This window comes from Penicillium citrinum (genome assembly GCF_028827155.1).
Source record: "Penicillium citrinum strain IBT 23319 chromosome Unknown utg000001l:1.0-4955037.0:1.0-4956770.0, whole genome shotgun sequence".
Classification (NCBI taxonomy): domain Eukaryota; kingdom Fungi; phylum Ascomycota; class Eurotiomycetes; order Eurotiales; family Aspergillaceae; genus Penicillium; species Penicillium citrinum.
This window is the reverse complement of record NW_026622686.1, coordinates 4206493-4231725: the sequence shown is the minus strand read 5'-3', so window position 1 is coordinate 4231725 and position 25233 is coordinate 4206493. Positions and strand designations below refer to the sequence as shown.

General features: G+C 46.7%; 10 protein-coding genes across 10 annotated transcripts; 6 read left to right on the top strand and 4 right to left on the bottom strand.

Moving 5' to 3' along the window:
* Positions 1 to 2229: 2229 nt before the first annotated feature.
* N7469_001595 (ketoreductase) lies at positions 2230 to 3439 on the bottom strand (the record flags this gene model as incomplete). The annotated part of the gene is made up of 2 exons (XM_056640515.1): positions 2230 to 3090; positions 3161 to 3439. 2 exons carry the CDS (start codon positions 3437 to 3439, stop codon positions 2230 to 2232), a joined length of 1140 nt encoding a protein of 379 aa, XP_056506272.1.
* Positions 3440 to 3522: 83 nt separating this feature from the next.
* N7469_001594 (Erg28 family protein) lies at positions 3523 to 3990 on the top strand (the record flags this gene model as incomplete). The annotated part of the gene is made up of 2 exons (XM_056640514.1): positions 3523 to 3585; positions 3643 to 3990. The coding sequence occupies 2 exons, from the start codon at positions 3523 to 3525 to the stop codon at positions 3988 to 3990; spliced, it is 411 nt and encodes a 136-aa protein (XP_056506271.1).
* Positions 3991 to 4291: 301 nt separating this feature from the next.
* N7469_001593 (UDP-glucose:hexose-1-phosphate uridylyltransferase) lies at positions 4292 to 5580 on the bottom strand (the record flags this gene model as incomplete). Its single annotated transcript, XM_056640513.1, has 3 exons — positions 4292 to 5166; positions 5214 to 5359; positions 5483 to 5580. 3 exons carry the CDS (start codon positions 5578 to 5580, stop codon positions 4292 to 4294), a joined length of 1119 nt encoding a protein of 372 aa, XP_056506270.1.
* A 1353-nt stretch (positions 5581 to 6933) lies between these two features.
* N7469_001592 (uncharacterized protein) lies at positions 6934 to 7692 on the top strand (the record flags this gene model as incomplete). Its single annotated transcript, XM_056640512.1, has 1 exon — positions 6934 to 7692. The coding sequence occupies one exon, from the start codon at positions 6934 to 6936 to the stop codon at positions 7690 to 7692; it is 759 nt and encodes a 252-aa protein (XP_056506269.1).
* A 595-nt stretch (positions 7693 to 8287) lies between these two features.
* Positions 8288 to 9366, top strand: N7469_001591 (uncharacterized protein; the record flags this gene model as incomplete). Its single annotated transcript, XM_056640511.1, has 2 exons — positions 8288 to 8466; positions 8526 to 9366. The coding sequence occupies 2 exons, from the start codon at positions 8288 to 8290 to the stop codon at positions 9364 to 9366; spliced, it is 1020 nt and encodes a 339-aa protein (XP_056506268.1).
* A 1703-nt stretch (positions 9367 to 11069) lies between these two features.
* N7469_001590 (MFS transporter) lies at positions 11070 to 12993 on the bottom strand (the record flags this gene model as incomplete). Its single annotated transcript, XM_056640510.1, has 6 exons — positions 11070 to 11270; positions 11318 to 11368; positions 11407 to 11427; positions 11472 to 11508; positions 11641 to 12663; positions 12755 to 12993. 6 exons carry the CDS (start codon positions 12991 to 12993, stop codon positions 11070 to 11072), a joined length of 1572 nt encoding a protein of 523 aa, XP_056506267.1.
* Positions 12994 to 14526: 1533 nt separating this feature from the next.
* On the top strand, positions 14527 to 16423 carry N7469_001589 (MFS transporter; the record flags this gene model as incomplete). The annotated part of the gene is made up of 2 exons (XM_056640509.1): positions 14527 to 14880; positions 14948 to 16423. 2 exons carry the CDS (start codon positions 14527 to 14529, stop codon positions 16421 to 16423), a joined length of 1830 nt encoding a protein of 609 aa, XP_056506266.1.
* A 747-nt stretch (positions 16424 to 17170) lies between these two features.
* Positions 17171 to 18152, top strand: N7469_001588 (putative DSBA family oxidoreductase; the record flags this gene model as incomplete). Its single annotated transcript, XM_056640508.1, has 6 exons — positions 17171 to 17207; positions 17267 to 17345; positions 17411 to 17451; positions 17505 to 17632; positions 17706 to 18022; positions 18080 to 18152. 6 exons carry the CDS (start codon positions 17171 to 17173, stop codon positions 18150 to 18152), a joined length of 675 nt encoding a protein of 224 aa, XP_056506265.1.
* Positions 18153 to 18688: 536 nt separating this feature from the next.
* Positions 18689 to 19697, top strand: N7469_001587 (NAD(P)-dependent oxidoreductase; the record flags this gene model as incomplete). The annotated part of the gene is made up of 2 exons (XM_056640507.1): positions 18689 to 18736; positions 18795 to 19697. 2 exons carry the CDS (start codon positions 18689 to 18691, stop codon positions 19695 to 19697), a joined length of 951 nt encoding a protein of 316 aa, XP_056506264.1.
* Positions 19698 to 20056: 359 nt separating this feature from the next.
* N7469_001586 (sugar porter family MFS transporter) lies at positions 20057 to 21923 on the bottom strand (the record flags this gene model as incomplete). Its single annotated transcript, XM_056640506.1, has 3 exons — positions 20057 to 21365; positions 21410 to 21620; positions 21713 to 21923. The coding sequence occupies 3 exons, from the start codon at positions 21921 to 21923 to the stop codon at positions 20057 to 20059; spliced, it is 1731 nt and encodes a 576-aa protein (XP_056506263.1).
* Between the last annotated feature and the right edge of the window lie 3310 nt (positions 21924 to 25233).

Sequence of the window (25233 nt, the reverse complement as noted above, 5' to 3'; positions counted from 1 at the left end):
TGCAGCTTGTGAATCTTGATGGAACGAGGTAAGACCTTACCTTTCACTCATGTGCTAAGGTGGAGAGCCGCGGCCGATAGCGTGCCGCTGACGGAATTTTGCCCTGACTTAGGCATTGAGTCGAGGTTTCGACGATCGTTGATGAAACTGATATATGCAGGGGCCCCGGGTATCTAAATGGTACTGATGAGCTCTCAGTCAGCTTTTGAACTTGGGTGGCAGAAAAGGTACTGGGTGCTCAGTACTCCGTATAGATATTCTAGCTCTGGGTTTTACATCAAATCTAAGCCCTGTGGCACGGGAGACCTCCACTATAGGCATCCTTTCCCGTGAGAGCTTCAAAGTCTCAAAATTGAGGAAGAACCTCGACGTACTCCGTACAAGTCAGAGGTGTGCTTGGGCCGCGAGTGCTTGGTCTAGAGCAGCGGGATCCTCAACGTTCAGGTATGCAATACGAGAAAAGACCCATAGCATTGAGCCTATAATATTATTCAATGCCATCGAAGTCTCGTGAATAACGCTGGAGGAAATTTCGTCATTGAAACATTGACTTGACCGATGACTTGCAAGCGAGTAACGTAATATTCCCGCAATTTGCACTACGTGTGCGTTCATATTGAACATCCAAGATATTAAGTGACGCAATGGGAATTTACAAGACAGTTTTGTCACTAGAATTGGAGACTGTGTAGAGGACATCAATCTTGACGGCAGACGTGGCTCCCATTTACTGAATTTGGGAAGGACTCCGTCGAGGTCCACACACTTGAAGCAAGAAGTGAACCCTTCGCGATTTTTAACTATAATAGCCAAGCCGGAAATCCATTTCCCCCAACTGGTGGGTTATAGCAGGGCAGAATCAATTGATAATGGGCGCAATGGCTTTTGATGAATCTTAGGTGTTCGTATTCACGTATATGGAAGATCCACACTTGGAGTGGGTGCATTCTTGCCATGTCATGTTCGTCAACTCTGAAGCAATTCAGTGAGTAGTAGATCATACTTCGTCCGTTTTGAAGTATACAAAGGAATAATTGTTTGATATACTCACTAATGAAACCGGTTTCAATAAGGTATTCTGCTACTGCACATAGAATGATCAGCAAACTTCATTTTTGATGATCATCGTGATGGATCACGGCACGAGGAAAGAGGATCCCAGGTCGATAATTCTTGAATATCCTGTATACGATGAAATGAGTCTATAATTCCTCTATACTGCTAGATATTTAGGCTGTTTTCAAGCTGTTAGTAGTGAGAATGAGGATATTATGCGGTCCTCAAGATTTCGTCTGAATCGACACCTTATACTTCTCGTTCTCGTATAGCTATTCCCAAACCTGAAGGAGTGGTGTTCATTTCAGATAGTCCCATAGCTGACAGGAGCCATAGAGCTATCCATTGACAGGGTGACCTAATTTTAATGACCTGCCAGTGTGTAAAAGTCGCTTGATCTGGCTAAATGCACACTAAAAGGCAGCGCATACTACACAGCCAATTATCTATGATGATATACTTCTGGGAAATACTCAGTGAAATCAGCCGCGTTAGTACAAGTTGGTAGTGCCCTAGCAGTCTTCGAGTGCTGTCTATGTAATCCAGGTTCGACTCCTGGGCCTGGCCTTTCTATCTTCTTTTTCAAAACACAACATCTAGAGCTTTGGAAAGCTCTAGATACTCTTTATTTTTGTCGGGAAAATTTGTAATCAATTTGAATTCTTTTTCAGTTCCCCTCCACATCCTCATTTTCTCTTTTTTTACCATTTGCCCTTCTTTACGAGAAGTGCATTCATTTCCTTGCCAAAGTATGACCGCTTCCTCTTTGGGAACCGCGTGATACTGTTCCCGACAATGATATCGATTGTTACTAATTGCCAAGACTTCAACCACGAGGAATTTTGTCGAGTAAAGAAAGTGGGAAAAGAATTGGACTGCTTGAGCTACCATAAGGGTATTGCAGAGATTATACTAGCTGGTACCTATACGAGATGATGCGGTTCAATGTTGTTGTGTCCTCCCACGAGAAGTTGATTGTTTATTTGATGGTATATTAAAATAGCTGTATAACAATGCTTTCAGAACACCTCAATCATAAAGTTCATGGTAATGCTAACGAAGGTTGCATCTATCTTTTCCATCATCCATCGAAAAACAAACCCCAGCTTTTTCCTAGCCAAAAAAAAGAGTTCGCACGCTCACACTGTTCAACTAATCCAAGCCGAATGGGATCTAAGTGCTCTTCTTTTGAGCCTCACGCTCAGCCTTGCGCAGAGCACGCTTGCGAATGCTCTCGTGCATGGACTTGTTCTGAGCAAGCACGAAACGGTTCATGACACCAACAGAAGTCAAGAACCAGGCCATGAGACCATGGCTCCAGTAAGGAGAGGAGCTGTAAGCGTACGAGGACGAGCCACCGCTACGACCAATCTTAGAAAGGACAGAGCGAACGAATGCACGGGGAGTCGGGATCGAGGCAGATGCACGGCGAATCTTCGACATGGCAGAGGTAATCAGGTAAGCCTGGACAAGCTCAACCTCGATGCCGTAAGATGCCAATTCACCACCCAGAGCAGTGGACCACTGTTGGAGGAAAGCCTTGCTGCCGGAGTAGGTAGCCAAAAGAGGCGTAGGGAGAAGACCACCGAACGAGCCCATGGTAAGGATCAGACCGCGGCGGCGCTGCACCATGCCAGGAACGACGAGCTGAGTGACGCGCAAAGTACCGGTACAATTGATGGTGATGATATCGGCCATCTCGGAAGCTGGGGTCTGGGCGAAAGGAACGGGAATGGAGTGGCTCAGGCCAACGTTGTTGACTAGGATCGAAACATCCAGGTCCGAGACAAGAGCACTCAGCGCGGTGTAATCGGCATCGGAGTTGCGGGAGAAGTCCATGGCCAGAATCTTGGTTTGTACATTGGGGTACTGCTTGGTAATTTCCTCCGAGAGGGTCACCAGCTTCGATTCGGTTCGTGACACCAGTACAATGTTGAACTTGGCCTTCGCCAGTTGCAGCGCAAACTCCTTACCCAGACCATCCGAAGCACCAGTCACCACAGCCCAGCTACCAGGAGGTCCAAAAGAACGAAGCTATAAGAAACCAAGATATTAGTTTCAATCATAAGAAAATGTCGCATGAAATAGAAGATTGGAAACGAACCGGTTTGCCGGGAAGGATGAACAGACTGAGGATCACCCGCAGGAAGCTCCAGACCTTGCAGGCGACAGTTAGCCCACCAGTTGCAAGGAGAAGCAGAGCGCCCACGGTGGGCAGACCCGCTGGAATATGAGCGGGCCATTGTGAAAGGCATTCCGTGTACTTTGACAGATCCATTGTGAGTGTTGGAAAGGCGCGAGGGTGAAGAAATGAAGTAGTTGGTGGAGTAGAAAAGAAAAGGTGCAGCTTGTTGGGACGATCGACGCCAAGAACCCCAAACATCCTCGGTCTCATCACAAGCTGTCGTTTTTCCCTCTCCACAAATCAATTGCAGTCTTCAGCAGATCACTCCATTGAAAAGTATCATGGATCAATTGCTCTCATATCTTCCCCAATTTGAGGGTTTACTGCCCAAATGGCTTGTTTTTGTATGTTGGATATCGCCCTACTAGCAATGAACCCCCCCCTGGCTGACATTCAAACAGGTTTCCGTCGTCTCCGCCGTCAACAGCCTGCAGGCCTACTTCTCCGCCGATTATACCTCGAAGCTCTACACTAACGGTGCGATTGCCGTTGAACCTCTGTCTGGTCGTGTGTTTGGCACTTGGACTTTCCTCTCCGCCGTCGTGCGCATGACCGCGGCCTATAACATCAACAACTCGGCCGCATATGATCTCGCTCTGTGGACCTACGGTATTGCTCTGACTCATTTCGTTGGAGAGTTGGTTTTTGGAAATGCCTCCCTACGCGGTCGATTCCTGAGCCCTCTGATTGTGGCCTCGTCCTCGCTCGCTTGGATGCTGACCCAGCGCGACGCATACCTGGGTGCTTAAAGGGTCATTCAATTAGGTCGACTGTTCGTGATTCTTTATAAACAGTGAAACATCAAATACGATTATTTGGTTTTGGTTGTTGTCGAGGATCTATGTTTTTCTGTTTTCAGAGACCCAAACCCGCGACACCATCCAAATTTGTCTTAAACCGTGTCATGAAAAAGCCTTTTCAATTTTCAAGAGCCATGTTCTTAAATCAAAGATTTATTGTTGAAATCTCTGATCCTTCGAAAAAAGCAATAGTTGGTAATGCATACTATGGAGCAACTATTTATTTTGAAGACCCGAATCCCAAGCAACTCTATTCCATCTTCTTGCGATACAGCTCTCCGCCGCAGCCACGTAGCCGGGCAGCAGCTTGTTCCGGGGTGATATCACGCTGTGGCTCAGCCATAAGCTCATAACCAACAAGGAATTTGCGCACAGTCGCACTGCGCAGCAGAGGCGGGTAGAAATGTAAGTGAAGGTAAGAGGCCTCTACTTCTTCAGTGGTACCATCCAGAGGAGCCTGGTGGATACCCATGCTGTAAGGGAAATGAGTCTCGAAGAGGTTATCATAGCGACGGGTGATCTCAGCGATGGCCTCAGCAAGGAGGGTTTTATCGGAATCGGACAGATCGACCAGAGCGCGCTTGTGCGTACGGCTGATGATCATCGTCTCGAAGGGCCAGGTCGCCCACCAAGGGCAGACAACAACGAAACCCTCATTCTCAAAAACCACTCGCTCCTGCTTGAGACTCTCTAGCGCAGCATAGTCCTCCAATAGGTGACTGCCACCGTGCTCGTGACGGTATTTACGCAATTGCTCCATCTCCGCGGCAGGTTCCTCGGGTAAAGTACTGGTTGTCCAGACCTGGCCGTGCGGGTGAGGGTTAGAGCAACCCATGGCAGCACCCTTGTTTTCAAAGATCTGCATATAGCGGTATTGTTCTTTGGGCTTTGTGACGGGGGTCTCATGCGATTGAGGCGTGACATGTGTGGGTGGAGCATTTTTCGCGAGAGGCGACTTAGGCGAAAGGTGAGCGGCATAGATTTCGGTCCAGGCATTGATGATCGGTACGATCTCGATTGGTGGCAGGTCGGCCAAGGTGAGATTATGGGATGGCGAGAAGGTCAGGACGTAGCATTTACCCGTGACAGGCTCAGCCTTGAGGAAACGCGATTCGAGTTCTACTGCTGGTAAGCCCTGTGTACACGGTACCATGAGCGAACGAAAGTAGTACCATCTCTGGAATCGCCATCGTAGGCAGCCTGCTCCTCTTTGACAGCACTGTAGTCATTGACAAACACGAAAGTGCTGTCATATTTGGGGTTGACGTCACCCTGGGCGCGCTTGTTTCCAGGGCATAAATAGCACGCGGGGTCGTAACTGGGCAATGTAGTCTTGGAGGGACTCTCCTGGTGTCCTCTATCAAACGGAGAAAGAGGATTTCGCAGTCAGATATTGATAAAAGAATGAGCATTGCACTAAGATAGTGCAGAGGGTACTCACTGCCAGGGACGCTTGGTTCTGTGGGGGGAGACTAGAATGTGAGACCCGCGAAGGGGGTTGTATCTCCTGTGGGAGATGTCGTCCAGGACGTTTTCCATGACAGGCAGAACTTCGAGAAGAAAAAAAGAAGATCGGAAGAGTACCTTGGGGAATTCAGGAAGAGGGAGGAATCAATTTAAAGACCCCGGATGTCGGGAAATTTGTCGGTTGGGTCTCCGGCGGGGTCGCGGGGTTCGCACGGATGCGGACTGTGCAATATGCAGTATTTGTAGTATTTATTCAATGCCAATCCCATCATTATTTCAAATTATGTTGAGTTGTTTGTATTTATTTCTATACGCACAATTGCTATTGTCATCTGATCCTACTCAATCACTGCTACTGATAGTAAATTATTAGTCTTGACTGCTCCTGTGTTGAGCGCATATCGAAATTGAGGATATAGACTTCTCCGGACAGAGTCGAGCTAATAAATTAACCGCGATTCCGATGTCATATTCCCCCCTCGGTGAGCCGGAAAGGTATCGTTCGGCTTCCCGCGCTCGGGGAACCGGGGGTGACCGGGGCACGGCATGGGGTGCAGAGTGGAGACCCGTGTGGATGACAAGCGACTTCCAAGTTTCTACTGAGTTATCTTGTACTGTATATGGCGTGGTACTGTCGGAGTGTGGTGTGGCATGGGTTGAACTATCATCTGCCGTGTAAGCTTTCTGCTCGCCCAATTTAGTAACCCGACAACGCTAAAAGAGGAGAGTGACGTCAGCTGTCCAACCCTCCTCTCTGAATTTGGACAACATCACAACATTCCCTGGAGTTTCCTTTGATGTAGAACATCTCCAGATGCTCCCATTTTCAGACTTGAGCATCGCATGCCTGCACTTTGCTGTGATTGGAAAGCTCGTGTCTCGCACAAAAGGAAATGACCACCCACTCACTCGTCGACAATTGGAAGGTACGACTGAGGATCACACCACCGGAAGGAACGACCCTGAGACTGCCCTTTCCTAATTGATCAATCAGCATCGATTCAAAACCAAGAAGATTCTTGACGATTGAGGATTGCAAGGCTTTATTACTCTCTCTCTCTCTCCCTCTCGAATCCTTTTGCATAGTCTATATCTAACAGCAGCATCTGCAATCACTTGAACATTTCGCTATCATCTTATATTTCTGTACTTTTCAATTTATTTACTGTGCAACATGCTTTCTATCAGCCCACCAGGTCACGCAAATAACAGCAATGTTTGTCACAATCACCATACTAGCAGCACCTCCAATACTAGGTCATTGGGAATATCTTCTCTTCCAAATGAGGTATGTGATGACCAAAGGATTTCTGTTATCGATTGCTTTCCTATACCCAAATACACAGTGCAAGTCATAAATATATTCTTGCTTAGTCCATATATGCTGGTACTGATACCTCGACTGACTGGGTACAGCTCTTCACCATGATTCTCTCCCATCTTCCGATCATCACTCTGGCCAAGGTGATGTCTGTCTCACGGCATTTTCAGGGTGCAGCAGAGCCTGCTCTGAAGAGTCAACTACGAGTCATGGCACAGCGCAACGATATCAAGTTGATGCTGATCTGTGCACCTCCCGACTGCGTGCAGTCTCGAATTCGATGCCAATTTCTACAAACACCAGGACTAGATACTACAGATTATGATAATGCACCTCGAACAACAGAACTGCATAGTATCTACCGCCCCGAAGCACTATCCCCCGAGACTGCACCTCGCGGTCCAGCTGTGGGCAGCATAATTTTACTAGTGGGTGGGGACGACATGGTATGTGGTGGTATGAACCAGGCGGGAAGCAAAGGCTTTGCGACTCGTGAAGTTGTCTTAGAAGACTACGAAAGCTTCATTCAACTACGAGTCAAGCTAAACCTAGTGATCACATCAAAGGATTTCTTCATCGCTCCGACGTTTGTGGTTTACGATGGCGTGATACGCATTAATCGAGCATGGCTGGAACGGAATAGCCATGAAATCGTTTGGATGAACTCGGATAAATCCGTGGGTCTCAGAATGCATGCTATTGAAAAGCAAGCAACTGAAGATGAAGCGAAAGCTTTTGATTTGGAAATCCGAGGTACATTGTCACATTCATATCGGAAGATGATCAGCGCTGATTCAATTAGAGTTACATGTTCGTTCGACGCTGCTACTTCACAACATTCGAAAAGCGGAGGAAAATCTTGAAAGTAAGAAAATCATGACAATCTCGATATGAGAAAGCAAATGGGAATTTGCCGCCATTTCAAGGGCATTCTTTTGGATATCTTGGGGCATTAATCGAAGTCACTACTTTGCCAATGGCAACCTAATGACACCATATACATTGCGAGAATATAAGATTTACTTGTTGCCGTATTATATTAGATTGTCGAAACGAAAGCAATCAGTTCTCATGTTTATAGAGATCCATCTCTATAAATATTGATATTTACGAGAAGAGAATCGCCACAATATACAATTAGCCATGTATAACGGATGATCTTGCCCGACATCCTTAAAATCCACCTATTGAAAGATTGTAATCTTCGAACTGGAATGAAACAATATTGAGAAAAATGAATAATCAAAGAACAACCACTGATACCTACCCAGGCCTGCTGACTGGGTGCAGGGAACCCGTCGGCTTCTCGCCGCGCAGCTCCACTTCAGAGGCGAGTTGCCGACGGCTTCTTCCCCTCCTTTCACAACTACATTGTACGCTAGCATCAACAACCTCGCTGACTTACACACGTCCCAGCACCACAGGGTATCTTACAGGATTTAGGCTACGCATTTCTCTATGGAGTCCCTGCAAAGCCCTGTCACGACTGATACTCCCACTCCGCTCCGCCGGACTCGGGTTGCCTGCAAGGCGTGCAATGCAAGACGAGTCAAATGTGATGCCGGCGACGGGCAGCCCTGCTGGCATTGTCGTATGAGGCAGATAAAATGTGAATTGATTGAATCTCGAAGGGGAAAGTAGGTTACTTAATGAATTTTCCAAGCTAGGTTTAGACTTGAGCTGACAGTCGATCTAGATATGTCAGAAAAGCCCGTAATACCAACAAGAATCTGGGTGGACCCCGACAGAACCTGAATGGTAATGATACTACAAGCCCGCGGAATTCTCATCGAGGTAGTTCCACCGAGACGCCGTCTGTTAGAGCATCCTCACAGCTACGTGATGGTGTACGGCAAGCTTCCACGCAAGATCAAATTAATAAAACAGATACCCAGCAAAACCAGGGGTTGCCTGATCAGCACATAGAAGGGAACCATGTACAAACAAACCTACCAGACAGCTACGCAGACGATTCCTCAACCCTTCACTATGTCATTGAACTGAGCCATAGACCCGAGGGTGGTTCTACTGAACCGCTGACAGTACATCATCCAATCCCTGCATCAATCGCAGTTAGACCAGGGACGGAATCCAATCAACTTGAGACTCCAGTATCTCTACAAGAGGCTCTAACATTGCCAACCTCAGACATTCTTCGCAGACTGATCTACACATTCTTTGACAAGATCCATCCCGCATATCCCGTATTCGACCGTGAAAGATTCACACAGTTGTACTCAACAGGCCAGGCGTCCCCGATGGTCTTACAGACAATGTGCCTACTCGGATTCACTATCGGAAGCGATGAATTGATTCTTGCCGCTGGATTCACAGATCGCGCCACGGCAAGGAAAACCCACTTTCTTCGAGCTAAGGCACTTTATGATGCGGACTATGAGTCGGATCGCATGAATCTTGCTGCTGTCATGCTATTATTTGGATTTTGGTGGGCTGGTCCTGATGACCAGAAGGGTACATGCCATTGGGTTGGTTGTGCAGTCAGTTATGCACAATCTTTGGGCATGCATCGATCGTGAGTTTCAAAATCGACGACTCTAAAGAATAGAGTTGCTAATGGAATATCATCATGATAGCTTGGCACAGTCTTCGATGAGTCCTAGGATGAAGTCACTGAGAAAACGATTGTGGTGGATCATATATGTAAGGAAATCCACGATTGCTGAAGCTATGATATCTAATGTTTCTAGACTCGGGACAGACATGTATCTGGGGCCTTTGGCCGACCTTGTCGCATTAGAGATGAGGACTGTGATATTGAAGCTCTTACTGAAGAAGATTTTCATTTTGATACTGCCTTCGATCAACACCTCATTCCAGTCCAGAAAGACTATCATGTCTCATATGTATTGGAAATGATCAAACTTGCATCTATACGTGAGTCAGGCCATCTAAGAAAAGGCAAATGAATTATTTGGCCAGGATCTAATATAGTATCAAATTAGTTGGCGATATTCTGATAGGGGAGTTCAGTCCTCGACGGCCCCATTTAGAGAAATATGAAGCACACAGCCTAACGCGGAGACTCGACGAATGGGAAATGGGCCTGCCAAACATTCTCAAAATTAAGGCGCACGAGGAATATACCAATGGCTCATTTTGGGGGTGCATGTTGCAAATATCACTTCAGTGAGTATTCTGAGCCACGAAATATTCTTCTTGAAGCCCAGATTTACTGATTCATTCGAGAAACTGTATTATATTACTATTTCGACCAAAATCAGTCAAAGAAGGACTACCAGCCGAAGCAGGAAGAGACTCAAGAGCTCGAGCAGCTGCGGATCATATCACGCGTTTAGCGGAGGATCTATTGGCCACTGGCATGATTCATTCTGGCCTCATTCATATGTATGTTTGAACAGGATAGTCTTTGCAAATATTGATTACTGACAAAAGGATATAGGGTCCCTGCCTTATTCTCTGCCTTATCGATCCACACGCTCGTGATATGCCGAAAGGAATCAATTCACCGCCAACTCGCCGAAAACAAATCGCGGCAGTGCATGTTGGCACTAAGCGTGATAGCAAAATCTTGGCCAGTCCGAATCTGGATCTCAAAAGCATTCGTCAACCTCATGAAAAGATTAACAGGTCAAGGGTCAAACTTGAATGGGCCAATTGTGAACGTATCATCAAGTATCTGGAGCCCTTCAAATGACACGGCCCCGTCGACACCAAGCCAGATGGGCGTGAGAATACAGCCAATTACCAGTCAGTTTCCTCCGAACAACATCGCTCCAATTTCGCACTGCACATGCAATATTGGAAGTGATCCCACCAGTCCACATGCCCCGGGATGTTTATGGAGAGCACCCGATCAGTTTATCCACGACTCTTTGTGGGCTGGTTACCTTGATAATGCACTCGATTTCGATCTGTTTCTGCATGATGGTACTGGGTTCACTCAATATATGTCTTTTGAAAGTGCGAACATCGGAGGTCCATCAACATTGGGCGATATTTGAGAGACACAGAATTGGAATAATGATAACACCATCTTATGTACATTTAGACCACAGGAATGTGTTGTATTAATAACCCATGAGACAGGCAGAAATAAAAAGCATCATGCCTGCATGATGCAGACATGAATATCTCAGCTCAACAACTCGGAGAATGAGTGCGCGCATGCACTTGGTCTTCAACCTTGGAGTCTGTTCACAGACCGAAGAAGAAAGAGAACGATCAAAGCCTCAAGATATTTTTGAAGCATTCCACTCTACTAAGTACTCGATGCAAATCTACTCTTCGCTCGAAGTAGTTTTCCATATTTAAAAAAAATCCAAGGAAATGGCATCATGAAGATCGTCAGAAAGGCGAGTAAGCTTGTTGCCCAATGATAGCCCAGCTTATTGTACATTTGCAGTCCAAAAAGAGGGAACGCGGCTGTTGAGAAACATGTTAGCGCTTCAATATTACCATGCTAGATTCATACTGGTTTATTCACATACCGGCAAAGGATGATCGCACAGCACCATTACCAGCGAGTGCAGATGCAGCATATTGAGGGTACGCGTCAACCTGCAAAGCCGTTAGTTAAAGAACTGATGTTGACATACAGCAATTGAAGTGGCATCACACTGTTGCATTGAGCAACTAGTGCCCAGGTATTGAGGATACTAACAAGAAAAGTAAAAATACCAGTGTATGCCAGGAGAACCCTAGTAAATGCAATTAGGTTAGCAAGCAATTCCCTTTTAACGGTACACCCCGAGTTCAGAACCCATATCATGGTACAAATGACTTCCGCGTATTCCAGTATCTTAATGAATTCAATAGAATTCTTGACTCACCCGCAACCGAAAAAGGATGATCCGATGATAGGGACGATCCAATGAACATTCGTCGACAAACTCCAGCCAAACCAGAAGAGACCAATTGGAATCAAGATACCGCCAGGAATTGCTGGGATCAAACTGTACTCCGGCGCGATATCCCCTGTTTGTTTCTCCCCATGCTTTATCAGATGCTGTTTGAGGCGAGCCCAGAGAGGGGCACTCAATGCTCCCACAATCATGCCAGCTATGATTCCCACAAACGGAAGGCCTCCCTGCCATAGTTTCCATTCATATGTTGTTTCAAACATTAACGGGATGGCCTGGAAAAATAGATAGAGTATTCCCAGCAGAATTGCTGCATAAATGTCGAGTGCGAGACACATGGGCTCGAAGAACAAGAGCTGAAGTGGTCGGAGAAGGGCATATCCTAAGGCTTTGGCCCTGGATGATTGGAGCTTTTCAGATGGGGCTCTATAACGACCGTCCCCCGTTGATTTTCGAAGAGATACTGCTTTATCTCGCAGTCGGACAGGTGGAAAAGTCTCAGGCACAAACGTAACGATTGATACTAAAAGTATGCCAGACCAAATGATTATGAAGTAGTAATTCCACCTCCACTTCGTGTTGTAGCTGATGAATCCCCCAAGCAAAGGCCCAAGGCAGGGACCGATGAATGGAGCCGACGAGACCAGTGTCATTGGCAACTGGATCTGTGAGCGTAAAAACACATCACTCACTGTACCTCCGGATACAGAAAGGAATGTGCCGCCCGCAAACCCCGTGAAGAACCGAGATACAATGACTGTCTGTATGTTCTGAGAAACAGCTGTCACCACATTCCAGATGACAAAAAAAGACCACGCAACGATGTAGATGGGTCTTCGTCCATACCATTCACTCAGAGGACTTGTCAATAATGGCCCTAGACCAAGACCAAGGACAAAGGTAGAAAGACCCAATATCGCAATCAGAGAGGCAACATCGAACTCTGAGTTCATCTGCGGATACGTTGTTGTGTAAATTGAACTCGCGCACGTTCTGGGAACTCTCAATTAGCACCAGCTATAAGAGGACCTTAGAAGTGTCCCATGCAGTCACACTGGCAAAACGAGAAAGCAATTTTACTTACACACACATTGTCCCCGTGCATACTATGATAACAATAGCCCATTTTCGGACAAGTGGCAAGCTCTTAGGATTCATAGGGTCTTCGTTGCCATCAAACGAAACATCGTAGATATCATGGTCTAGAGCGCTGTGTGTACGGGAAACACGAGTCAATTCGCTGAGAGAATCGGGATCATGGCGGGCAGCAATTTGAATACTTCCACCCGATGCAGGGTCAGAGGACTGTTGGCTGCCTTTCATTTCCTCCCAACACAGTCCTTTCCATTCAAGGTAGAAAAACGAATGGAATTATTGAGGATGGTTTCCGTTTGAGCTGAGCGAAAACAGACCTCAAGACTGTGGGTCAAGCCAAGAGATATCTTTCGGGAGAAAAAATATGATTGTAAGTGTAACACAAGATGCCGAAAAGGAGAGAGCATGTGTCGTGAAGTATGAAGTTTATGTGCGACTAGATGTAGGGGTTTATATCGTAGAGACCGGAGGTCTGATTGACATTACTTGGAGATGAATTTGATGATATAGAGCACGAATCCCTTGACTCAAGTCTGATAAAGAATGTTTAGAAAATACAGCGAGGTCCTTTGTAAAAAATTGTCTTTACTGAGTGTGTAGCTAGCCCACAAGACCTTGTTTGTGGGGTTTTCTCCACTACTTTAAAAGCCCGAGGTGACTCAATCACCGGGGAACTCCGCGTTGCACTGTTCAGCGTGTGTCGGGTTTGAGTTGAGAGATGTTGTGACCATCTAGGGCATACGATCTGTGTTTTTTTAATCAATGTTTTTTTACTATACGGGTTGGGAGATGCGAAAGTGTGTTCGAGATCGCGTGGTGCAGTTCATCATCCTTTGGCGATCTCTAGCTTTTATCGCATTTTCCTCGTATTTGGTTCTAGTGGTAGGCGATAATGCATATGTCACTCGAATCATGTAGTATTTATCACTTATTCAGATGTACGTATGAAATTCATGAGGAAAGCTGACGATATTAGATTGTAACAAGTCGTCGGAGGCGACCGACGTACTAGTCTACTAAGCATAGTATGCCACTTGGAGGGAAAGAAAGGGAGAACAAGCTAGACAGATCAATTAGCAAGTCTGGTATAAAGCTTCGAGTCATTTTAGTAATGTGAAAAAGGAAACCTCCATTTGCATAGATTTATACAGCCATGGACAATGCAGGCACATCCAAGCCGTTGGAATTGACTCCGCTTGTCTCCATTGAGAAACCAAACAGAAGACCCGCAGTGAATTATGATAATTTAAGTCAGTCTTTTTTACTGAAGTCTTGAACGTTTTTACGACCCAAGTTGCCGATACATATTGGGCTTAGATGGAGGTCATGCTGAACTATCCTTCGGCAACCCGTAGACAAGCTTGGAGGGCAGCCATGGGTGGCGTTCGGGCCGATTCCCGATGTTGTTTGAGGTTGAAGACAAGACAAAAGGCTCCACCGAAAATTCTGAGGTCTTCTCCACTTCTGTTGAATCGGTACTGGATGCCCGACTATCCTTACTCGCTTCATTCATGCATTAACCAGCATAGGAATCTGCCGAGGCAGCCGGCTATCGAAGTGGGTCTTTACATTGCTCCCGTTGATTATTTTTCAATAATATCGTCTAGGGCGATATGATTTCTGACTCTGCATTCAAATCTATTTCCCTGTCGGGGAGTTGATCTGCATTATCTCTGTCGTTTATACACGCAAGAGATTTCTTGCAGCAAATACAGGGCTAGAGTATTTGGTGCTAAAGCTCATTGGAACTGGCTGATCGCAATGATACCTCTTACCGGCGGGGGTGAGACCTCATTCCCCTCCAAGATCCCCTTTTGGCGATTAGTCTTCGATCAGAAGGTCATCACTCAGGATGTCGCTCAATATCCCTATACAGGATCCGGTACTGAAGATGATCCCTTCGCCGTGTCATGGCTGCCGAATGACCCACGCAACCCCATGAATTTTGGAACAGTCAAGAAATGGGCAATCACTATCTTGGTATCATTTGTGACATTAGCTGTTGCGCTTGTTTCTTCAGCATACTCTGGTGGAATGAGCCAGATCATTGTAGCCTTTGGAGTCGAGGAGGAAATTGTCATTCTTGGAGTTTCGCTGTTTGTCCTTGGCTTTGCTGTAAGATATCCCCCCCCCCCCTGTACACGGCGAATTCCAACTAATACATGCTAATTGGATATGATAGATTGGACCTTTAATATGGGCACCATTAAGTGAGATTTTTGGTCGACGCCACATATTCACCATCAGTTTTGCATTTCTAACAGCCTTCAATGCTGGTGCCGCGGGCGCCAAAAATATTGAAACTCTCATCATCCTGAGATTCCTTGCTGGATGCTTTGGCTCTTCACCATTCGGAAATGCAGGCGGTACGATCGCCGACATGTTCCCTGCTTCCCAGAGAGGTATTGCTATCAGTTTTTTTGCTGCGGCACCATTCCTTGGACCAACTATCGGACCGATTATTGGTGGCTTTCTCGCAACAGGTGCTGGATGGCGCTGGGTTGAAGGTTTTCTAGCGGCATTTGCTGGTGCCCTCTGGTTGTGCATCATATTTCTTCTGCCTGAGACATACGCGCCTGTTTTGTTACGCCGTCGAGCCGCAAAATTGTCGGAGTTGACTGGACATGTCTACCGAAGCAAGCTCGATATCGAACGGGGTCCCATGCCAATGGGTAAAACTCTCAAGACAGCCCTCTCACGACCATGGATTCTTTTATTCCGGGAGCCTATTGTGCTTCTGTTTTCTATCTATATGTCTATCATCTATGGCACGCTTTATATGCTATTTGCAGCCTATCCAATTGTTTTCCAACAGGTTCGTGGGTGGAGCGAAGGTATTGGTGGTCTGGCTTTCCTTGGAATCCTGGTTGGCATGATTCTCGCCGTGATCTATACGTTCCCTGAAAATATGCGATACGCTAAAATGTGTACTCAAACTACCGATCGACTGCCCCCAGAAGTTCGACTCCCTCCCAGTATGATAGGTGGAATAGCTCTACCTATAGGGCTGTTTTGGTTTGCTTGGACAAATTCCCCTTCAATCCACTGGATGGCTTCGATTGCCGCCGGTGCACCCTTTGGGTTTGGCATGGTTCTGATCTTCCTGAGCGTGTTTAACTATCTTATTGATTCCTACACTATCTTCGCAGCCAGTGTTTTGGCGGCGAATTCGGCTCTACGAAGCTTATTTGGTATGGCATTCCCTCTTTTCACGACATACATGTACCAAAATCTAGGAATCCACTGGGCATCATCGATTCCAGCCTTTTTGTCAGTTCTTTGCGTACCTCTTCCGTTCATTTTCTATAAGTATGGGGCACAGATCAGACAAAGGTGCACTTTTGCGGCCGAGGCTGACGCCTTTATGCGTCGACTTGCTGAAAAGAACCAGGCTGAGGTTCATAAAGAGAAAGAGGGAGCGGAAACAGAGAAGGATGCAGCCGATACCAACCGACTCGATGAAGCTGTGGAGACAAGCGATAGCGAGAGTCTCTCGACAGTTCCATCCCGTGCATCCATTGGAAGATATGCTTCTAGAGCATCCCGCCAGTCCGGAAGATCTATTCAACGCACCGCGACCGCCACACAATACGAAGAGAATCCATATGACCTTGATCTTGTGAATACGCGACAGTCAGCTATCAGCACGACAAAATAGGAGTGAGACCAGACGAGCCCAATTGCAAAAAGGCAATCAGAGTTCAAGATCCCCTTTCCCAGGACAGATAATGGGTTAAGCGACTTCTTTCGGAAGAAAATGAAGAAAACCCTTACTATGAGTCTTCTGTTCTACAAAATACTCACTGTGGATTTTACTTGCTGAGTCCGGGGTATTCATTTTTGAAGTGACTGTTGCCATGAGAATCGCTCGGCCCAGGAGAATTTCAGGATGCATGGTCAACCCATTAAGATTTCATGCCCAGCTACTTTCTTAGCTATTCATCGGCTCCAGTGTAACTCTTCATACTAGCTTTTTGGGACTCACAACAGCATTCATCTTGTAATCAACTATCAGAAATAATATGACTGGCGCATTACTTTGCCGTATCTAATCGTTACCACTAACCAGTCGTTTATACGAGTACATGGCATTGGCATTTTCAAAATACAACCTCAGACCCGAGTCCCTGATAATAAAGACTCATCCATACTGCTTTCCATCCTAATATTACTGATGTATTGGCAGAGTGTCAAGTTACCAGTTGGTGGCCTCGGAATCTGCCAAGTTGATCACTCATCAATTTTCCCCACAGCCTCGGCAATTCTCCGCCTCGGGCCAATCTGCACTCACCACCGAGCCTGTTCAGGTCAGATTTATATGTTAATTTCCCTCTTATTCGACACCGGAAGGTCCTGGTCTTGTAATCAAGCTCGAATTCATTGATACCACCATCCAGCCTTCACTATGTCTGGCGGCAAAATAGACGCGTATGTCGACTGCGGTATGTATTCGCCCAGAGGTGAAATCCGGGAGTCATGCAGCTGACTGACTCCATTCTAGTGTCACCCTATTCATATTACGCTACACTTTACTTGAGACGAAATCGGCAAGCATTGGAGTCTCATGGGATTGAAGTTGAGTAAGTGAGATAGATCTACTCAGGAAATTTGCCAGGCTTGCGATTGGTAATACTGATACAGATAGATTTCATCCCATTTTTTTGGGCGGCGTCAATGTTGGATCCGGTAATTTCACAACGAGATGCACGACTTGATCTTCTGCTAAACATTCAAGTTAGGAAATAAACCCCCTTGGACGCTCCCAGCCAAAGCAAATTACGGCAAGTTCGATTCCGAGCGAGCTTGTAAATACTTTGGTGTCGCCCCTATTAAGACCCCGGATTTCTTCCCTATCCTGTCCATCCTGGTACGTACAAAAAAAAACCATCTGAAATTGAATTCTGAAAACAAGAACCAGTCCAGATTAATCCATTTTACAGCCTCAGAGATGCATGATCTATATCAAGAACAACTTCCCTCGTGAAAGATATGAGACTACTTTTCTCTCGCTGTCGGAATGGATGTACCACAAGAATATCGACATCAGCAAGCCTGAACAACTGGGCCAACTTCTTCAAAGTCACGGCTATTCACAAGAGGAAATCAAGGCTATTATCTCTGCTGCCTCCACTGCTGAATATAAGCAAGCCTTAACCTCTAACACCCAGGCAGCTCTCGACAAAGGAGCATATGGCGCTCCGTGGTTCTGGGTACGGAATAAAGAGGGCAAAGAAGAGCCCTTTTTTGGTAGTGACCGGTAAGTATTCGTTCTTACTTGTTCTTTAAGCTAGACGTGAGTTCTGACTAGCAACAGATTTGCATTTATGTGGCAGTATCTTGGACTTCCCATCCAGGATTTGGCGATTGTGGAGAAAGCAAAGCTGTAGAAATACTGAGATAGTCGAATCTACTCATGATAACAATTGAATTTCCAAGTCATTCTATTTGAACATTTTCAGCTTTATCCTAGCTTCATTTCAATATATAAAAAAAAACAATAACGATTCCACCTGCTTTTGTCGCCTCCACAAACTAACTAGTTTGTGGTAAAGTCATCTCGGCCCTTCGGCCTTAGTGCCTCACTGCTTAGAGAGCGAGAGGCCTCGTCCCCAATGTCCGAACCGAAATTTGAAATACCAATCAGTCCGAGTTATATTATCTCACCGAGATACCTCATCAACTACATCATGAAAACAATGACACACAGTCTAATAAGTATATAAACTGCTGGCATCCAACCCCTACTACTACTACTACTACTACTACTACTAAATAATCCCCGGAAAAGAACTGAGCCATTTCGCATTTACCCCACGCTGCCCCACGTGGAACCTCGAAGCTTGACCTTATAAATTCCCCAGAGTGGCCGATTCCCTATTTTTATTCCTTCAATCTCAAATCGATCCTGAATATCATTCACATCATGTCTGAAACTCGTGTCGCATGGATTGGTCTCGGCAATATCGGTCGAGTAAGCATTGCATTCTCGCCAATTTCACACTCGAACTTCCCCAGCTAAACAAGAACAGGGCATGAGCACCAACATCGCTCAAAAGGGACCGCAATCAAGTCTAATTCTTTTCAATCGCACTACATCTCGCGCAACAAGTCACGCCGAGACTCTCAATGGCCGTGCCACCGTCGCTTCTTCCCTAGCCGAAGCCGTCCAGAATGCAGACGTGATCTTCACCTGTGTCGGCGATGACCCCGCTATCGACGCAATCACCAACGCCATTCTATCCGATCAATCCACTGATCTCTCAACAAAGACTTTCGTCGATTGCTCCACTGTTCACCCCGACACTTCACGACGCACAGAAGCTGCCTACACTGCCCGGGGCGCCTCATTCGTCGCGTGCCCCGTCTTCGGTGCACCCAACATGGCCGACGCAGGACAATTAATTGTCGTACCTGCGGGCAAGCAATCAGCCATTTCAAAGGCGAAACCTTTCTTCGAGGGCGTCACAGCTAAAGCCACCATTGACCTATCCGATGGGACCGGTGCAGATATCGATGTCGGCAAAGCTTCCACACTCAAAGTTCTCGGCAACACATTTATTCTCAACACCGTTGGTGTTCTAGCGGAGACTGTTGTTGCGGCGGAATCTACGGGCTTGGGTGTTGGTCCATTGAAGCAATGGTTGGATCTATTTGCCCCTGGTCCGTTTGCCAAGTATGCGGATCGAATGATTACTGGTGATTATTACCAAAGGGACGAGCCGCTGTTTGCGGTTGATCTTGCTCGGAAGGATTTGCGTCATGCTTCTTCGTTGGCTAAGGAGGGTGGTCAGCGTATGCGGAATGTTGAGGTTACCGATTCATTTTTGCAGGATGTTAAGGCTGAGAAGGGGGAGAAGGGGGATATTGCTGGTGTTTATGGTGCTGCCAGGAAGGCTGCTGGTATGAAGTATGAGAATCAAGGTGACAAGTAAATTAAGTATAAATATACATGGTTACGATAATGATTCAATACAAACAGAATTGAGAATATGATGTTGGGACTTATCCAAGTTTCTTACTCGTACATGGAGCTCAAAAACAATCCTAGAATAATTAATTTTCAGCCGTACCTTGGATTAAAAAGTAACTACTTTGATTTTAAAGTACGATGAAAGATGAAAAATGTTATGGAAAGCCATATTTCAATTCTTGTCTCCCAGAGGGGGAGTTCGTAGCAAGAGCCGAGTTTAAATATTCACACGGAAGAATCATAATCACTAAAAAGTACATAAAGCCATTATCGGCTCGTTGATGGGTATTGTATTGCAAATTTTTGTGCGCGATCAGCAATTTACTCGCGGATCTCAGTAGTCTCAGTGGACTGAGCAGTCTCGTGCTGCTGGTGCTCTCCAGCACCCTCCTTGGGCTCATGAGGAGCGTGGAGGTCAGCAATGATGCCCTCCGGGGCTTCCCAGCTGGCGGACTTCCAGGGCTTGACGTGCAGGACGTACATGGTGTCAACCTCCTCAAGGGTACGGCCTTGGGTCTCGTTGACGAAGAAGAAGACGATGAGGACGGCAGCGAAACAGCAGCCGGCGAAGACGTAACCGTAACGGAAGTCAATGGCGCTGTTGATGAACGGAGTGAAGAAGGAGATGAGGAAGTTCCAGGTCCAGTTGGCGGCGGTGGCAACACCCATGCAGGTAGCACGGTAACGGAAGGGGTACATCTCACCACAGATGGCCCAGACAATGGGACCCCAGGTAGTGGCGAAACCGACAATAAAGAAGCAGGTGAAGACAATCATAGCAATACCGGCAGGGTGGGACGAGGGGTTGGCGTGCAGAACCTCGTGGCCAACGGAAGCCCAGATCATGAAGCAAATGAACATCCAGGCGGCACCGACCATGAGACAATTGCGGCGTCCATAGTGCTCAACAACATACAGGCCAGGCAGGGTCATACCGAAGTTGACAGCGCCAAGAATGATCTGGGTGACGAAAGAGTCGCTCAAACCGACACCCTGGAAGATGCTGGTTCCGTAGTAGAAGATGAAGTTGGCACCGGTCAGCTGCTGCAGAGACTGCAGAGTGATTCCAAGCACAGTACGGTAGAACATGCGAGGGCCAGTGAGAACCTCGTGCCAGGGAGCATTGCCAGCGTTCTTCTCCTCGTCCAGCTTCTGCTTCATATCGGCCATCTCCTGAGCAACAACGCGGTGGTTGGTAGGGACACCGTAGAGCTTCGCCATGACGTTGCGAGCCTCCTCAACACGACCGTGACGGTAGGCATAACGAGGGGACTCGGGCAGGAAGAGAGTACCGATACCCAGGATCAGGGGCCAGGCGAAACCGATACCCATGGTGATACGCCACGAAGCACTGGAGTTGACGTGCACAGTACCGTAGTTGACGATGTAGGAGATGAAGATACCGAAGGCGACGAACAGTTGGAAGGCACTGACCATGGCACCACGGACCTGACGGGGAGCCGACTCGGATTGGTACATGGGGACGACGCTGGACAGAGCACCAACGCCAAGTCCCATGACCCAACGGCCGAGAGCAACCTGATACCATTTGTTCTGGGTGGTGATTTGGACGATGATACCGACGATGTTGATGACGGCCCAGAAGGAGATGGAGAACTTGCGGCCAATTCTGTCGGCAATGGGGGGCAGCCACCAGGGCGCCAATCATAGTACCGATGGAGAGCTGTCAAATGGTCAGACTTGGGAATTTTCTTCTTGGAATGCTTCTCCTGCATGATGCAAGGGTCGAAGCTATAAAGGGTGGAACCTACCAGACCGACGATAAGACCGTTACGGACGTTGCTGAAAACATATTCACCTTGGGAGTTTTCCTCACCAAAGCGTTGCTTGAAGTCTGACATGGAAGTGAAACCCGAGATTTGACCTGATCATTGGGATTAGCTTCATGTTTCTCTGGTCATGACATATCCCAAATGGGATATAGGCTGCATCCGCCATGCAGTGAAACAAACATACCAGTAGAATAACCAAAGATAAAGCCACCCATGGAAACACACAGACCCAGGATGAAGGATCGCCAAGTCAGATACTTGACAGGGCTGTCATCGATGATACCCTCATCCTTCTCAGCGCTGGTCGAGTCTGCACGAGCAGGTGTAGGGGCCTGGGAGGAGAACTGAGAGTCCTCACCACCCTTGAAGCGGGCCATGATGTTGCCAACACCCATATTGAATAATACCTAATCGGGAAGTTGTGAAGACCGGAGGGTAAATGTCGGAGAGAGGGATTGGATAGAGAAAAGAAAAAAAGAAAGAAAGGAAGAAACTTTGGCAACGGCAGGGGGAATGCGGCAAATAAATACGCAGTTAGCGGAGAATCGGATTCCCCCTTGGGGTACCATGGCAGACAAAAACGGGGGCCCGGATCTCGCGTCCCACGTTTGTCGGGATGGGGCGGAGGGAAATTTCGTCTCCATGGGCACATTCTCCGTACATAGTGTACATATGCAGTAAAGTGTTAGTTAATTAGTATGTAGAGTGAGTCCGGGAGGGTTCTTGGAGTGGAGAATGTAGTGGAGAAAGGCAATTGAAATGCTCTGGAGATGGCCCTAATGGGGCCTGTCCACGTGAGAGTCTGAGCCCGGAGATGTTTTACTCTGTGGAGATGAAGTGATGGGGTATGGAGTAGACTGTCTCTTGGTCTAAACCATTTAGTACACGATATCCAGTATTAGTACGGAGTGGAAGTATCTCTTGATGTATATACGGATGATGAGTGAATGTAGATTTTAGACTCATAGTGTTTTTTCTCACTCATACAAGAATTCACTTTGTTTATTTTTCGTACTTGAAAAGAAACATTGTCTCAGCAAACATGCCATTTCCGGGAGAATTCCTTTGATCGTTGGCATGTAGACGAGAACATTGCCGAGCTTCTTGCCACCTTCTAGAAACCTGCGCGATGTGGTAATGAATGGATCAATACCGAGCGAATGGGAATGCTGTGCCTGGTTGCACCCGGATACTGTCCGTGGTTGATGACAAGCTGAGGTATTGAAAAAAAAAGCCTTTGTCATGGAGCTATCATCTACACAACCCCTTACATAGTACAGTCAAAGCACATAACCTTGGAATATTCTATTACTATGAAGTCTAAACCATTTTTCTTCATCATCATCATCGTCATCATCATTAATATTCCCGTTCAAGTTTTGTCTCTATCCAACGTGAAACAGAAAACTCCGGTAGAAAGAAAATTTCTGTTTACTTTGGGTGGGGCCCGTGGATTCTTCACTGCAAAACAGACCGAGCCGGGCTCGGACGATGACGATCGCCACGGAACAAAGCTTGGCTCGATTTGGGAGGTCTTACGAAAACATTCATTGAATAGTCATATGTTTCTACCGGTCCAAAAATATCCAAATGGTCACGAGAACGTTCAGAATGTTCAACTTGGGCTAGAGCCCCGGTTATATACGATCTCCGTCCAGGTCTTATGGTATACCCTGGTTGTTGCACTGATAAGACATCGCTGAATAGGTGCACCGGTCGGGATAGTTCGAGCTCGAATATGGCCAAGCCCCACTATCGGTGAGTCTTCGGTCGACTCCCGCGCAGAGATTTCCGATCCGTCGAGCCTTTGGCCGGGTCCACCATGGCCTAAATCGGCACACCGAGTCGACACACGCCGAGCCGACTCGGGATCGATGCCGCATCATGTTGTCCTGCGACATGCGATCTGCGCATGCATCAACGGCGTGGTGCATCTAATATGCGACTGGGCAAAGTGGGTATCATTCAATGTTTACTCTAAATTCATACCACAATCTCGATTCCTGTTCTTACCCTTCAAAACGGAAAAAGTCCCAGAGAAACTGCTGTTCAGCAAGTTTTGCACTCGGCATCCCGAAAATACGGGATCTTCGCAGGATTCGCGAGAGGCTCGCCGGAACCAGAGACTTTTTTTCTTATGAGGCCCCACTTAGTCCACGCCCCTTCCGTGATCTGCGGTGAGCTGGCTAGGAAATTTCTGAACGCTAACAGAATCAGACCACCAATGCAACATGCGAAAATAGCTCAACGTTTTGAAAAGGGGCATTCGGACCCGCTGCGTGCTAACACTCCTTCCTAACTGATACAGCGCAAGGTTTCCACCAAAGGCTGAATGTCGTCAGTATCCAATAATAGTTCGCAGACCAGGCCTCTGTTATCTCTTGGGATAATTTCGGGCCTTTTTCTCATTTTGCTTTTTCTTTGCCCCGTCAGTGTTCTGGTGAGAATATTTTCGTAGGGCGATGTCGGGTTATTTCGCGTAGGTTGTTAATTTCTACTATGACTCTGCCCAGTATGTCTTTCGCTGGCAATAGTCAATTGGATTCTTGGACCTGCTTGCAGGAAATATCCACGGAAAATTCTCGGAGGCAAGCATTGAAAAAAGTACAAGTACTCAGTAAACTTTTTCTCATGGTATGAATTCCTGGGCTCGGTTTTCCTGCCAATTTCCTTGAAAACTCTATTCCATTCAACGCAGTCGTTTTATTCACTACAAGTCGTAGCAAAGCAGGATTCACTGCATTGTGGTAAAATTATTTGAGTAGGGGTCAAGACCATTCCGATGCGTTGTTTGATGATCTCAACCTCATTTCTATACCGTAAACCCAAAAATTGTGGACCCACAGAATCCAAACCCATTCGTCTGTCCCAGTAGTAACGAATAACTGAATTGGTCTTGCTCCCTCGCACGGAGCATTGAGACAAAACATTGTTAGTATTGGCTTATCTCATTACTTCTTTGTCGAAAAAGGACATTTCCTCTCAAATCCGGATTCTATGGTGCACCATATCCATACGAGACTGGGACTGGCCGATGCCATGCCTTGTGCTCCTGTACATGTAGTAGGGGCCCAGGATAACGATATCATTCAACTATGACGCTAGTCCTCTTCCTGAGTCTTGCTAATATATGGCAGGTCCGGCCTTGTTTGATATCCGTATAACAGCATCGATGAAAGGATGATTCGCTCATGGGGATCCGGGAAGATTGAGTCATAATATCAGGTATCACAACGAAGATTCCGTATTTCTTGGATAAGAGAGGACTTATATGAAATAAGCCATTCCTGTCTTGAGATGTGGAGCCCTGACCTGTCTTCACAAAGCATTCGGGGGCAACATAGGGGGCAGTTGTGCTTTGAGATACCACAGTAGACTGGATCACAGCCCAAGGCCACGCAGTGATAGATCCAGGGAATGGAGATAGAGAAATACTGCATATCCACTCCATCCCCTCGAAAGCACTCTCCTCGGGACACTTCACCGGTGATCCACATTCTACCAGACAGCATGCTGAATAAGGATCCCAAAGAACAAAAGAACCCCGGGGAATGACCTGGAGAAGACCCGCAAACGTTGGACCCTGAATGTCGAGATAAAAGGCATTGACCAACGCCCTGGAGAAGTGACGTCTTAGGCAGATAGGGTCAAAACTGGAAAGATATCAGCTCCACAAAAATAAGGTCATATCTAACTCCACTTTTA